The sequence below is a fragment of the Nelumbo lutea genome, chromosome 4, assembly GCF_056320005.1.
Source record: "Nelumbo lutea isolate HS-2025 chromosome 4, American lotus-T2T, whole genome shotgun sequence".
Classification (NCBI taxonomy): domain Eukaryota; kingdom Viridiplantae; phylum Streptophyta; class Magnoliopsida; order Proteales; family Nelumbonaceae; genus Nelumbo; species Nelumbo lutea.
The window spans coordinates 63,373,912-63,388,763 of record NC_142687.1 but is presented as its reverse complement, the minus strand read 5'-3'; the positions used below and the strand labels follow the sequence as shown (position 1 = coordinate 63,388,763).

At 38.5% G+C, this 14,852-nt stretch overlaps 1 protein-coding gene across 4 annotated transcripts in view; it reads right to left on the bottom strand.

The window, feature by feature from the left end:
* LOC148860857 (metal ion-binding protein) overlaps nt 1-14,852 on the bottom strand; it is a 102,592-nt gene that overhangs the window by 43,864 nt on the left and 43,876 nt on the right. For all 4 annotated transcript variants that reach the window (XR_016113235.1, XM_088986054.1, XM_088986055.1 and 1 more), the window contains 4 exons: nt 2,642-3,071; nt 1,872-2,195; nt 1,145-1,744; nt 874-1,047 (listed from right to left, as the gene is read on the bottom strand). Coding sequence is in view for 3 of the 4 variants with exons in the window: in XM_088986054.1 (XP_088842180.1) it covers nt 874-1,047; nt 1,145-1,744; nt 1,872-2,195; nt 2,642-3,071 (1,528 nt within the window). In the remaining variant the exon portion in view is untranslated. The remainder of the gene's footprint in view (nt 1-873; nt 1,048-1,144; nt 1,745-1,871; nt 2,196-2,641; nt 3,072-14,852) is intronic.

The following is a 14,852-nucleotide window of genomic DNA, read 5'->3' as shown; positions in this document are numbered from 1 at the left end:
GCAGAAATATTTTCCTTCTGGCCAAAACTTAGAGGAAGTAACAAAGCAAGAATAGTCTGTAGCTGATCCCTTTTGCTCTGTGCTGGACAATATGGAAGGAAAGGAATAGGAGGCTGTTTGAAGACAAATCTGAAGGCATCGAAGTTTTGGTGGCCTCAGTAGGAAAGCTGGTTTCAAGCTGGGTTTTGATCATCCCAGATTTTGAGCAAGTTAACAGTGCAGATTTGGTGGACAATTTCTGGGAAATTCTTGAGATTCAACCTTGTAATGTAAACATGTTTCTTAGTGGTTAATGGTGTGGTGTGTCATCTTGACACCCAATCAGATTGTACGTCTCTTTTTTATTTTAATAAATTTCTTCTTTACTCTTCAAAAAAAAAAAAATGAACTGACCCTCATACTCCCCCCACATAAGGTTCCCCATCCAAGTGATTCTTAGTGATAGATTCATTAATAAGGTTGCCATTAACCAATAGGGAGAAGATGAAATACCAGATGCAGATTTCTCACTAGGAGATGCCTATTCAACAAGGTAAAAGATCCACCTGCAAACTTGAAATTCTTCATCTTTCTTCTTTTCCTCTAGCATTGTGCATTACTATATAGTACTTTAGCCTTTTCATTTGTTCTTCATTAATGATAAATATTTTCCAAATAATCAAACAGAAAATGAAAGAATCGTGTTGACAAAAATGCAACTAATACACTTAGTATAGCAGGCTGTCTAATGTAGCTCAACTGATTCTGCTCGATGAATGCTCTGCAACACCCCAGGGGTAGCAAAGTTTCAATGTATTAAATAGTAGAATCATTGTCTATTCTGTTCTTTACATTTTTTTATCAACATGTAATCATCCAACAATACAAATATACCTTATAAACATGTGGTGCACCATGGATTTGAATGTGGTTGGAAGTTCTTTGACCAGGAAAGAAGTACATCTTTAGTATGGAACCTTTTCCAAGAACAGAGCCACTACGAGCCTTGACTAAAGCTTCCATCACTGCGTCACCATGTTGGGACTCACGTGGAACTCTCAACTCTTCCTGGAAAAACATAACCAAATCAGTCATGCCATACCAAGTGGCATCTTATTTCATGATTCATATGCTTTTAAAGTCATAAAGCAGAAAGAAAACTTACAGGTACTGTGAAAAATCTCCCTGGCCTTAATCTTATGCTCCATTTCATTGCTTGAACCTCTGGTCTCTGATTTAACCAAACCTTGAATGTCGTCTTAGACTCTCCTTGTCCACAGAAACCATCAAATGCTTCACTTCCAAGATATGCTGCAAAGGCAATCAACCTGAAGTAGCGCTCCAAGTACTCAGCACCACGATTTAATGCAACCCTCCTTACCCTTGGTTCAACGTGTTGTTGATTGAATACCTTCCTGTACCGCAAAACAGCTTCACGTATGTTCTGCAGAGCAGAACATCTATCAATTATGGCATCCAAGACCTCGCGACATTCCAGTCCATTATCGAATAATCTTGTTATCTTCCGTAATAATGGAATGTCGTTTATGCCAAATGCCCGATTTGGTTCCTTTTCCTTTCTTGCTTTTCCCATGTATGATACAGATACAGTACCATTTCCAGCTTCTTCACCACCCGAGGAACCGCTGTCAACATCTTCAGAAGACATACTTTCAAGATGCATTCTAATAGGTCTCCCGTAATCAATACGAAGTCTCAGAAGGCACGCAATCACGGTACCTGTGGTTGTCCGCCCTCTACCCATCTAAAAGTAACTAATAATTAGAGGAAAAATTCTTTCACTTGGATCTACCAGTCTAGAAAAGTTCTTTAACATATTCATACATTTATGCATCATAACCACATTCGACAAATTTAATGAGAAAACTTACCTGACAATTGAACACAAAAGCAGTACCCTTGGAAGCAGAAGCAATATTCATTGCTAATGTGTCAAAGCCAGAACTTTTGGGAGCTTTACCATCAGTAATTGGCACACGTGCATACTTAATTGGGAGACCAGAAGCTTCCAAGCATCTATAAACCTCCACTGGGGTCTGAACTGCTTGAGAATTCACATGTTCCCAAGCATCAAATATTTGTCCATCATTTGTTTCATGTATTACCATTATAGCACCTCCATAGCGCTCAGCCTCCCGAAGAATATCTTCTTTCAGTCGAGCTTCCATCCTCTCCACTCTCTCACGATCTATTCCCTGAAATGTCTTATCTCAGTGCATCAACTAAAAATTTTCTGTTAAAAGAGAAATATGTGGTTTCAAAACTTGGTCACATATGAGTAATGAAAGTTCCTTCTTCATTACCAAGCATTAAACTGCCATTGTAAACATGTATCATGATCTTCACCCAGATGCAACATCTATGTAATAAAGAGAATCCAGTTTCCTCCAGGAACAGTGTTGTTGAACACATGTTGCCAGGACTTCTAGGTAAATGGCTTTCCTTGTATGGACACGAGTATCTCTGTAGTAGTTGTCTAGTTCCATTTGTTTGCATACATTTTTTATATAACTAGTATTCATCTAATAACAATTTGGATATATTGGTGTAACCAGGGTTGTGCAGCCACAAGTATAAACTTGTCTATGCATTAATTGCATAGAATTAACATGAACTAAAATTTAGAGAGGTGGAATTTTACCGTGTACTCCAACATATTCTTGTATGGCCTTTCCACCTCACGTAGCACAAACGGTTTTCCATTGATGTAGACAACAGGCTCTTCTCTCATATTGTGCCAAAAAACTGGGCGACTACCCTTAGAGCTACCTATCCTCTGAATAACAGCTTGTATACCATCAATTGTTGGGTTGGCAACACCATAAACAGGAAACCCAGGAACTTCTCTGAAATTAGGTGCACCTTCCACCCTCTCTGGTAAACTTAAATTTTGACAACCAGGACAATGGTCACTTTTTAAAACAGTTTGACTCCCTAGAACCTCCCCATTCCTAAGGGCAGCAACCACACCCATCTCACAAGGACGACCATCAGCAGATTCAGCAATTTTCATCAAAGATGGTTTCAAGCTTGCATATCCAAGTGCACCCATTGGATTTCTTCTCAGTAACCTGGAAACAGAAACAGTATCAATATCATAAAAGCCAAAGCACATTGGAGTCCAAAAATGAATGACAATGATGCGAAATATTCTATGAAACAGGTGACTTATCATATGACATAAAAAGATATTTGGATGAACTAGAAATTGTTCTCTAAGCATTGATAATGTCTTTGGTTCCTTTACAAACTGATCATTTCCAAATTAGTATTAAACATTGACAGATCACAATGAGGTTTGGACCCCAGTCAGAGAATGCATATTTATCATGATGTCTTTTATCATAGAAACATGAACCCAGATTTCTTTGATTAACTTTTCAGATCGTCATCCTCTTCTGATTCCATCCTCGATCACTTTTCTTTCTTTATTTTTTTCTTTTTTAGCTTTTTACTCTGTAGAAACCACTGATGTGGTCCCCACCTCTTTCTATTGTACTCGTATACAACTATTAGTTATTTAAGTCAGTCCACAATTAGTTATTAGTCTTTTATTAGGATTTTATTTTTGCCATGTAAGCAGTCTTATCCTTCTTCAGAATTAATATAAATAGAAAGAGGGAGGCGGCAGATTAAGCATCCTCTTGTTTTCTGAAACCCTTCCTTCGAATTCTTCTTCTCTTCTTCTCTCTTTCTCCTCTCATCTTCTTAATTTCTTGTTGATTATACACCACAGCTTGGGCTGTTAGTAGTCTCATACGACTACATGGTATCAGAGTGAAGGAAGACAAGGACCTAATATGTGAACATTGCAAGAAACTTAAGCACACCAAAGAAACCTGTTGGAAGCTGCATCCTCATCTAGTTCCAACAAAACTCAGGAACAAAAAGGGGAATGCTAATACAGCTGTTACTAATGATTGTGCAACCTCATCAGGCAAAAGAGAAGCACCACTAGACACTCTAACTGCCGTCCGAGCTGCCTTGACTCAGTTGGAAAAGGAGGTTGTTAGTTCAGCATCATCATCTCAGCCAGCCACAACATCAGCTCCTCCCACCTCAACATTTGCTCATTTAGATACACAGGCCTCATCTTATCATGCTTCAGCTCTAGGTAACATTGAACATTGTTGGGTAATAGACTTAAGTGCATTTGATCATATGACTGGTTTGCCTTCATTGTTTACTACCTATCACTTATCCTTTGGTAAAGACAAGGTGTTTATTGCTGATGGATCACTTGTTCCCATTTCTGGCAAGGGAGACATCAAGTTGTCTAGTGCCATTTCCCTGTCTTCTCTTCTGCATGTTCTTAAACTTAGCACCAATTTACTTTCAGTTAGCAACATTACTAAAAACCAGAATTGCTCTGTAACATTTTTTCCTGATCGATGTGTTTTTCAAGACTTGGAGACAAGGAAGGTGATTGGGACTGGCCGTGAGACAAATGAAACCTATCTGCTTGGAGGAGGTTTACAGTGGTAAGGTAGTGAAGTTAGAGGGTCTTTTGTTTCTCAGTCTATTGGTCAACTCATGCTTTGGCATAACCAATTGGGTCATTTATCCTTTAGGTCTTTGAAAAGCTTGTTTCCTAGTTTATTTGAATCTATCTAGATGTCCAGTTTAAAGTGTGAAAGTTGTGAGCTCGCAAAGCATTGTAGAACAACCTATTCATTAAGTAATAAGAGAAGTAGTGTTCCTTTTGACATTGTGCATACCGATGTTTGGGGACCATATCACATCACTGCTATTGGTGGGGTACATATACTTCTTGTTGTTTGTTGATGACTACACCCGATTTTCTTGGGTCTACTTGATGCGTTCTTGTGATGAGGTTCCTACCCTGACCCAGACCTTTTATTAGATGATTTTAACCTAGTTTGGGGTAAAAGTAAAAATTTTCAGATCTGATAATGCAAGAGAATACTTTAAAACATCACTAGCCTGTTATTTTCTTGACCATGGGATTATCCATCATAGTACCTGCCCTCATACCCCTTAGTAGAATGGGGTCGCTAAGAGAAAGAATAGGCACATATTGGAAGTAGCTAGAAGTATCATATTTAACTCCAATGTGCCTATACATTTCCGGGAGGTGCCATTCTCACAGCTGTGTATCTCATCAATCGAATCCCTTCACAGGTTCTTGACATGAAACCTCCACTAACTCTTTTATATCCTAATAAAGAGCTATTTTGTCCCTCTTAAAACCTTTGGTTGTACCTGCTTTGTGCAAACTCTTGGCCCTCACCGTTCCAAATTTGACCCTATAGCCTCAAAATGTATTTTCCTTGGTTATGCACAAACTCAAAAGGGATATTGCTGCTATGAACCTACTTTGGGAAAGAGATTTGTATCAATGGATGTTACTTTCTTTGAGGATGTGCCTTATTACTCTAGGATTTCTTCTTAGGGGGAGAGTAGTAAGGTTGGGGTTAACACATCAAAAGTTCCCTTACCTGTTCAATTGAGTAAAGAGGGGTGTAATGGGGAGGGTTGTCAAAAATGTTGGGATTTGATAATTTATCACAGACAGTGGAGGCAAGTTGATTTCGGTCATCAACAGTCCAAGCTAGCCCCAATTCCTTCTGAGGATCTAGATCTAGGTACTACATCTCTTCCATCTCCCATTACAAATGAGCCTTCTCCATCTTCTAAGCCCTCACCTCCATTGAATGACTTTGACCTTCCCATTGCAGTCCGTAAAGGCAAACGTCGTTGCAGTGAAGGTAGAAATGGATGCCCTTCTGAGAAACAATACCTGGGAGCTAGTTGATCAACCTAAAGGGAAGAAACCAATTGGATTTAGATGGGTGTTATTGTGAAACATAATGTTGATGGTTCCATTGAAAGGTATGAGGCCCGATTAGTTGCAAAGGGATTTACTCAGACTTATAGTATAGATTATTTGGAGACTTTCGCACCAGTAGAAAAAATGACCACTATTAGAGTGTTATTATCTCTTGTAGCCAGTTACTCTTGGCCCTTGTTCCAAATGGATGTTAAAAATACCTTCCTTAATGGAGACTTGCAAGAAGAAGTGTACATGCTACCTCCTGGCTTTTATAGTACAGAGACAGGTAAGAAGGTTTGCTGGCTGAATAAAGCTTTGTATGGATTAAAACAGTTCCCTAGAGCTTGGTTTGATAGATTCAGACAAGCCCTTGAAAAGTTTTGCTATGTGCAGGCTCAATAAGATCACGCTTTGTTCATTAAGAAAGTGGATACTTCATTGACTCTACTTGTTGTATATGTGGATGACATTGTAGTAACAGGGAGTGATAACAATGAAATTGAGTCTCTTAAGAAACTTCTCCATCAAGAACTTGAGGTAAAAGACGAGAGAGCTACAATATTTCTTGGGTATTGAGGTAGCTCGGTCCAAGCATGGAATCTTTGTTTCTCAAAGATAGTATGTCCTTGATTTGTTAGAAGAAACAAGAAAGTTGGGTGTTAAGCCAGCCGATACACCTATTGAACAGAATCACAAGACTAGTGCAAAAGGTGGAGAGCCTCTTGAAGATAAAGCTATGTTCGAAAGATTAGTTGGAAAACTACTCTATCTTTGTTTTACATGACCAGACATCAGCTATGCAGTCAGTGTTGTTAGTCAGTATATGCACTCTCCTAGAACTACCCACCTACTTGTTGTTGAGAGGATATTGGCATATTTAAAGAGGTGTCCAGGCAGAGGTGTACTATTTAAGGATAATAATCACATGAAGATAGAAGTTTAAACAGATGCAGATTGGGCCGGTTGTGTTGATGATAAAAGGTCTACCTTTGGATATTGTGCCTTTGTAGGAGGTAACCTTGTTTCTTGGAGTAAGAAACAAAATGTTGTTTCTCGTTCCAGTGCTGAAGCTGAATATCAGTCCATGGCAAATGGTGTGGCTGAAATACTATGGTTGAAATCACTGTTTGATGAATTGGGTATTACCTATGAGAAACCTCTAATGTTGTACTGTGATAATCAGGCTGCTATTAATATAGCTCATAAGCCGGTACAACATGACAGAACCAAGCACATTGAAGTGGATCGACATTTTATTGGGGAAAGGGTTGCATCTCAAGAAGTCTGTCTTCCATATATCAGCTCCAACATGTAGCTTGCCGATCTTCTCACCAAGGCAATTTCAAAGAAGAAGTTAGAAGCAGATCTATGCAAGTTGGGAATGACAAACATCTATTCCCAACTTGAGGGGGAGTGTAGAAACCACTGATGTGGTCCCCACCTCTTTCTATTGTACTCATATACAACTATTAGTTGTTTAAGTCAGTCCACAATTAGTTATTAGTCTTTTATTAGGATTTTATTTTTGCCATGTAAGCAGTCTTAACTTTACTTCAGAATTAATATAAATAGAAAGAGGGGGGCAGCAGATTAAGCATCCTCTACTTTTCTGAAACCCTTCCTTTGAATTCTTCTTCTCCTCTTCTCTCTTTCTCCTCTCATTCTCTCCTCTCATCTTCTTAATTTCCTGTTGATTATACACCATGGCCGTTAGTAGTCTCATACGACTACATACTCCAAAAGGATCTGTTGGTGATTTAACCTATTATGGGCCTTTTTTCCACATTATGGGAGATATTGCATTTTTACATAAATTTAAAAAGCCAACAAAAGGAGATCACAAGTACAAAATTAAAGGTTTTACTCTTTGGAATCAGGATGGACCATGGTATTTAGGGCATGCAATTAGGGAGGCATGATTGTTGGTTTCCAGAGTGAACATCTCATTCATATGGATTTAATAATCCACCATTCCACCAACTATTTGCTGATTGGTATTGCCAAGGAGGGAGTCACAAGACCCACAATGAACTGGGGAGCATCCATGCCGGCATAGTCTTGTTTTGGACTATTGACTACTTTCTTCTATTGGGCTGTCATCTTTGTTATCCTTTCAAATTGTATCACCTCCTCTTGGTCATATCATTTTATTTCTATTTTTCTAATTTTCTTTCTTGAAGTGTTTATTAGTTTCCTCATATTATGCTCTTGTAATTTCCTCACTAATGACAACGATAATGATTATCTTCAGATACTGACATCTCATCTCTATTTTGGAATCTGATAGCAATCATTGCCTAACATCTCAACTCTATTTACTATTGGCTTACTCTCCACTTTATTAAAACAAGATTATGTGGAGGTGCATGTAATCATTGCAATGCTATTTTTTTAGAGAGATAGTCTTCTCAAACAAGTAGTAATCAAATGATGTTCTAATTGGTTTCATACTTAAACGGAGTTTGAAGACTTCTACTGGAGAGGTTTCAAGTTTTGGACATTGCATGCATTCTGTACCCAGTACTTAGGGAATCAAAATATTTGTATCTCTTTTGGGTAGTGGAATAGGGAGTCAAACTTCAGATGACTAGGACTAGAATCATGACTGAAACAACACATAACCAAACACTCTCCGAAGAAGATAGAAAACCTGATCATCAGGGCACAAAACCTGATGCAAGGACTAAACATGAAGTATTCTTGATGAAAATCTATTATGTACTAGTGTGAACTGGATCACCCTAAAAGCAAGTAGGAAAATGTACCTGAAATAGTACTCATTGCAATGCTTTTTTTTGGAGAGTCGCTTGCTCTTCTATTTATGAAGTAGAAGAGGTGGTAGGGGCAGAAACCAGACAACATAAGGGCAGTGTCGGTGGTGGCTGTTTCTTGCACTATGCTGAGCTAGTTGGGGAAGGAGATAGTGAACTTGTCAAAGGAAGAAATAGTACAATTTGGTTGTTGTATAGGGTGTATAAGTGAGCTTCAAAGTATCGATAAACCCCAATATAGTGGAAGGGGTATACCAGTGCTTTGAACCCCACACTTATATTTATTTTAGTTTTTTCTTTCAAAACCTTTTTAGTGTCTGAGTCAGAGAGAGAGAGAGAGAGAGAACAACAGTTTGGTGGATGTGTCACTGTCGACACCTAAGAGAATGATATTTATATTAAAAAGGTAAAAGAACAAATCTGCCCTTAATATACATAAGATCGTGTACAAAACAAACTATTGTACAAGAAAGAAAGTAAAAGTAAAAAAATAGCCCTATGCTCTCTTTATCTTTACATTCCCCTTCAAATTGATGCCTAGAAATAAGCATCAATTTGTCCATTAGAAATATATGTTGAGTCCGAGTCATTGCCCTTGTCAATAGATCTGCAAATTGGAGGCTTGAGACCACATGTGGAAGAGAAATAGTACTAGCAAGAAGTAGATCATAAATGAAGTGGAAAATAACTTCAATATGTTTTGTGCGCTCATGGAATACAAGGTTTGATGCAATTTTGATTGCACTTACATTGGCTACAAAGAGAGGAATAAAGGGTGATGACATGTTGAGGATGCCACATAGGAGAGCTCGAAGCCATATAATTTCATTGCACATTGAGGACATGGCTCTGTATTCAGCTTCAGTGGAAGATTTGGATACTATGGATTGTTTCTTGCACTTCCATGAAATGAGAGAGTGGCTTAAGAAAACACACCAACTTGTAGTAGATCATTGGGTGTCTAGGCATCCATCCCAATTAGCCTCCACATAGGTAGTGAGGCTAATGGAGGATGAAGAGGAGAAGAATATGCCATAAGATAAAGTTCCCCTTACATATATAATATTCTGATGGACGACAGACAAGTGTGGTTATCTTGGGGATGACACAAACTGGCTCACAAATTGGAATACATAAGATATATCTGGTCGAGTCATGGTAAGATAGATTAGACTGCCTACTAGATGATGATAGAGAGTAGGATCTTCAAGAGGAGAACCATCATTCTTACTAAGTTTTAGATTAATTTCCAATAGAGTATCAACCATCTTGGAATCACTAAGATTGGCCATTCTGACAAGATCAGCCGCATATTTATGTTGGTTGACAAATTAACCCTGAGAATTACGACTTACTTCAGGCCCTAACAAATAAATCAAAGGACCCAAGTCCTTCATCTTGAAAGATTCATTGAGCATTCGTTTCAAATCATCAACTGCTTTTGCATCATTCCTTGTAACGAGTATATTGACAACATAGAGAAGTAGAATTGTCACCCCTTGCTCCCGATGTAAGGCAAAGAGGGAATGATCTGAAGAGCTTTGAATAAAGCCGATGTCAATGATAATAGATCCAAACCTCTCAAACCAACCCCTAGGAGATTGTTTGAGACCATATAGAGACTTTTTTAGGCGGCAAACAAGCTGCGGATCTGTGCAATATCCAAAAGGAGGCTTCATGTACATAGTCTCCTTCAATTCCCCATGTAGGAGTGCATTCTTTATGTCCATCTGATGAATTTTCAAATGTTTTGCTGGAGATATAGCCAATAGGAGTTGTACAGTGGTCATTTCTACTATAGAAGCAAAACTCCTCATAATCTATCCCGTACTCATGTTTATAACCTTGTGCAACAAGCCTAGCCTTGTACCTGTCTAGGCACCCATCAGACTTCAAATTCACAGAGTAAACCGAGCGACTCCTAATGAGAGAGGCTTTAGGTGGAGCTTTAACCAGGTCCCAAGTGTCATTCTCAAGAAGGGCTTAGATCCCAGAGTCCATGACATATTTCCAATGTGAAATTGCTACAGCCTACTGGTAAGATTTGGGAATGTCTATGGTGGATAAAACAACAAAAAAGGAGCTATGGTCTGGTGAGAAACCATAGCAGTTAGGTGGATGAGAAATTCTAGAGGAACAACGCAAAGTGGGTGTAGTGGGTTCAGGTGGAGGATTAGATGAACTTATAGGAACAAATGGAGTGATTGGATCAACAGTTGGTGGTAGAGAGGAGAGGGACATTAAGACTGATGTAGACCATTGCCTCCTGAAGTAAGTTTGAAGTTGTTGCAGGGGTGATGTTTGTGCACTTGGAGTATCCATAGAATCAAATCTGTGCAATAAAGAGGTAGATGGAGCAGGAAATTTAACAACAATATGTTGAAGGAAAGACAAATTCTCAAGAAAAATTACATTATGAGAAATCCGAATGCAGCGGCACACAACGCTGCTTGTGCAGTTAGCTTTGAGTGTTCATGGGGTAGAAGATGAACAAAATAGACAACCAAAAACTCTGAGAATAGATAGTTCTGGAGATTTGTGAAGGAGAGACTAAAAAGGAGAAGTGCTGTTTAGGACAGATGGAAGAAGGCTTATGAGATACATGAGAATCTTGGAAGAGGGTTCTAATTGCACTCAAAATATGTCTATTATTTCTTTCTATTGCCCCATTTTGTTGTGGGGTACCAGGATGGAATTTTTGGATTGGATTCCAATTTGTTTCAAGTAGGTTTGAAAATCACTGTCAAGGTGCTCTCCCCTTGAATCGGACCATAGTACACATCTTGGCTTCAAACTAGTTAGCGACATAAGACTGAAATTGTTTGCATACAGGATAAACTTCTGATTTCATGTGGAGAAAATGAATTCAAGTAAACCGAGTGCAGTCACCAATGAAAGTTAATCCCCTTTATTCAATCTTGCATTCAATTCCAAAAAAAAATTTATGATACCAAGGTCCTTGATCTCAAGTTCAGAGGTAAGGAAGGATTTCAACTGAGAGATTCCAAAGATATCATCCCTGGTCACAATAATATCATCAACATATATTATCAACACAGATACTTGGCCATCATGCCTTTTTAAAAACAAAGTATGATCAGCCTAAGATTAAGAGAACCTAATATTCAGGATTGCCTTTCTGAACAAGTCAAGCCAAGCTCTAAGAGATTGAATCCATTTAGGGACTTCTTTAGACAATAGACCTTTCCTTGACTATTAGGGAGGCTAACTCCACTCTTAAAGATTTCATGGAAAGGTTGTGGGCAAGCTTAACTTCACCTAGACCAAAGACAAGTGTTTGGGATCCATTAGCAATAGTAACTTTACCCTTCCTAGGGGTTAATCTGTATTAATTAAAAAAATGAAAGCATACCAGTCATGTGGGCATTGGTCCCAGAATCAACAATCCAAGGGCTGTTAGTTGAGAAGAAAGCTAGTGCAGCACCCATCTTAGCATATGCACTAGAAGGAATACTATAACTAGATGATGCTAGAGGAGCAGATGATTGAACATCATTGCCAACCACAACCAAATGAGCACTACCCTTATTGTCTTAAACCTTTCAGGTTTCACAAATTACATCATTAGCCTTCCCAGTGATTGTAGGTTTAATATTACCCTACTTGGGCCTTGAGGACATGAAAGCAAAGTGTTCAACCACGGGAGATGGCAACATGGCAGCTTTCCTACTCTCCTCACCCTATACTAGGGAGTAGGTGGTTGTAAGAGAAACAATCTCTGTACTTAGGATATGATATTGAGTAAAGACAAACTCAGGATTCAAACCACCAAGCAGTGTTATAAAAGGTCCCCCTTTCAACTAACGTTATGCATCTTTATTCTTCTTAATATAAAAGATTTTTATTAAAAATAAAGAAAAAATGAGATCCCCCCTTCCTCTTCATCCTCGTCCCCTTTCTCCTCCTAACCCCCCTCCTCTTAAGGAGGCTTACGCCTCTTGTGTTCTGCACTATGCCTCACGCCTCTAGGTAGTGGAACGCCTCACATTACGCCTCCGCATTTTAAAACATTGCTGCCAAGAAATCCAAAACCTTGTTCTTTTCATTCAACATATTTCCTGTAATTTTTTTTGAGGAAATTTAACCAGATTTCATTAAGAAAAAGAGAGGAACATGGGGAGTTATACAAAGCAGGGGAAGAACCCCTACAAGTTACAAAGGAGGAAGCTTGTCGTTATACAAATGCTCCAAGTACACACCAAATTTAGCTAGGCCATCTGCAGTATGATTGTGTTCCCTAGGAATCCATACTAAGTTAATATTCAAACAATTCAAAGAATTCCAAGCCTCTGTCAGATAATGATTCAATCTCCAAGGACCCCCCTCTTTGTCTCTTAACCATTTTATCGTATTTGCTGAAAGGTTACTTCCCCTTGTCTTAGACCCCTACTAGCCTTGAAATAACCTACATTCAAACAATTCATAGAAGCTTTGAATGGCTATGAAACTCATAAAAAAAATCCCTAAAATCAAGGTGATTTGAACTGTACCAAGGATGTTTACACCACTTGTACAAACTGCTGACATTATCTGACGGTGGTTTGACATTAGAAGGTTGCCTCTAGGGTGAAGAACACCAGCAGAAGTCTTCCCACGAATCTAGGTGTTTGATACCAAGTTGTTGATTGGAAGAGGAAAGAGGGGAAGAACAAGAAAGACAAGAGAGAGGAGGTAAATAAGAAAGAAGAAAAAATACAAGCTTGCCCTTACATGGGCGCCCAAATACAAAATGGAGGAAAAGACTAAAAAACACTTGGCATGCTACAAAATATTTTTCATTACAGATTCTCAACAATATGAACTCAGATTATTGCAGTGGAGAGTGGAGACCATCTTCTCACATAGATCTCGACTGGTGTACATCCAAATCATTATGTAAATGATCTGAACAGTAAGTCCTCCAACAGGCATTCTATAGCTCCAATTCTTCATTACTCAGTTCTTTATCCAAACCAGAATGAGAGCACTCCACAGAATTCCCCAAAAAATATCCAAATCAGATCAGAACAGCCAGAACCCCTATACCTCCATGGAAGGCAAAGAAAAAAGGAAGAGGGGCATCTTTGGTCCTAAGGCTAAGAAAAAAATATCCAAATCACAAGGATTGAATCCTTGGTCCTAAGGCTAAGAAAAAAGAATAAAAGGGGCAACTGTTGTGCTCGAATGGAAGACGGACATCTTTGATCTATTGGAATCAAATCAAAGAAAAAGGAAGAAAAGAGTGTATGGAGAGAAGGATAGACTTGATTTATTGCATTATAGAACTCCGACATCATGTTTCTGTCAGAAATCAGAAAGAGAAGAAACAGAGAGATAGCCGAAGAAAAAAGAGAGCAAACAAGGGAAGAAAGTTTAGCCTCATCCCAATTATATGGAGCCAGCTACATGAATCCTGTTTCACCATTCCATTCTGTTTAGTGCCAAAATGTATTGTTAAATTATGAGCACTTGAATCATTTCTAACTACTTCGATCCATGTCCTTTTTGGTCTGTCTCTAGCCCTTCTAGCCCCTTCAACTTGCAAGAGATCACTTCTTTTTATAGTTGGTGTAGGTGGTCTTTTATGCACATGTCCAAAGACCCCAAACCATCTTAGTCTACTTTTTATCATTTTATTACCTATTGGAGCTACTCCTAGGTTTTTTTAAATGACTTCATTTCTAACCTTATCCTTTCTAGTTTTTCCCCTCATCCATATCAGCTTAAGCATTTCTGCCACTCATTTTTTGAACATGTTTCTTAACTGCCCAACACTAGCTCCATGCAACATCACTGGTCTTACATCTGTTTTATAGAATTTTCTTCTAACCTGAGTGGTATTTGCCTTAGACATAAGAATCTAGATACACCCTCCATTGAGCCCATCCTACTCTAATTTTATGGGTGACATTCTCCTCAACCTCTCCCTTGTTATGGATAATTGAACCAAAGTTAGGACAGACTGCCCTTTATACAACTAGATCATACTGCCTCCATGTCTTATACATCGATATTTGCAAAAAATTATTATACATAATTACACATAAAATCTGCTAAATATTTTTACTTTGAACATTTTAAATGAGAACGTACTAAACATGAATGTGTATTTGGCCAACCATTTACAATATTATATTTATTTACCGAACTTTTTGACTGTATTCTTTGTTCTTGGTTCCAAATTGTATAAGAATGTTTCCCATGTTGTATTTATGAAGCACTCGTTTTTTACTATGGTACCACCCAGACTAGGAAGAGTCAGCTGTCATACCCAACTTGCTTGAAAG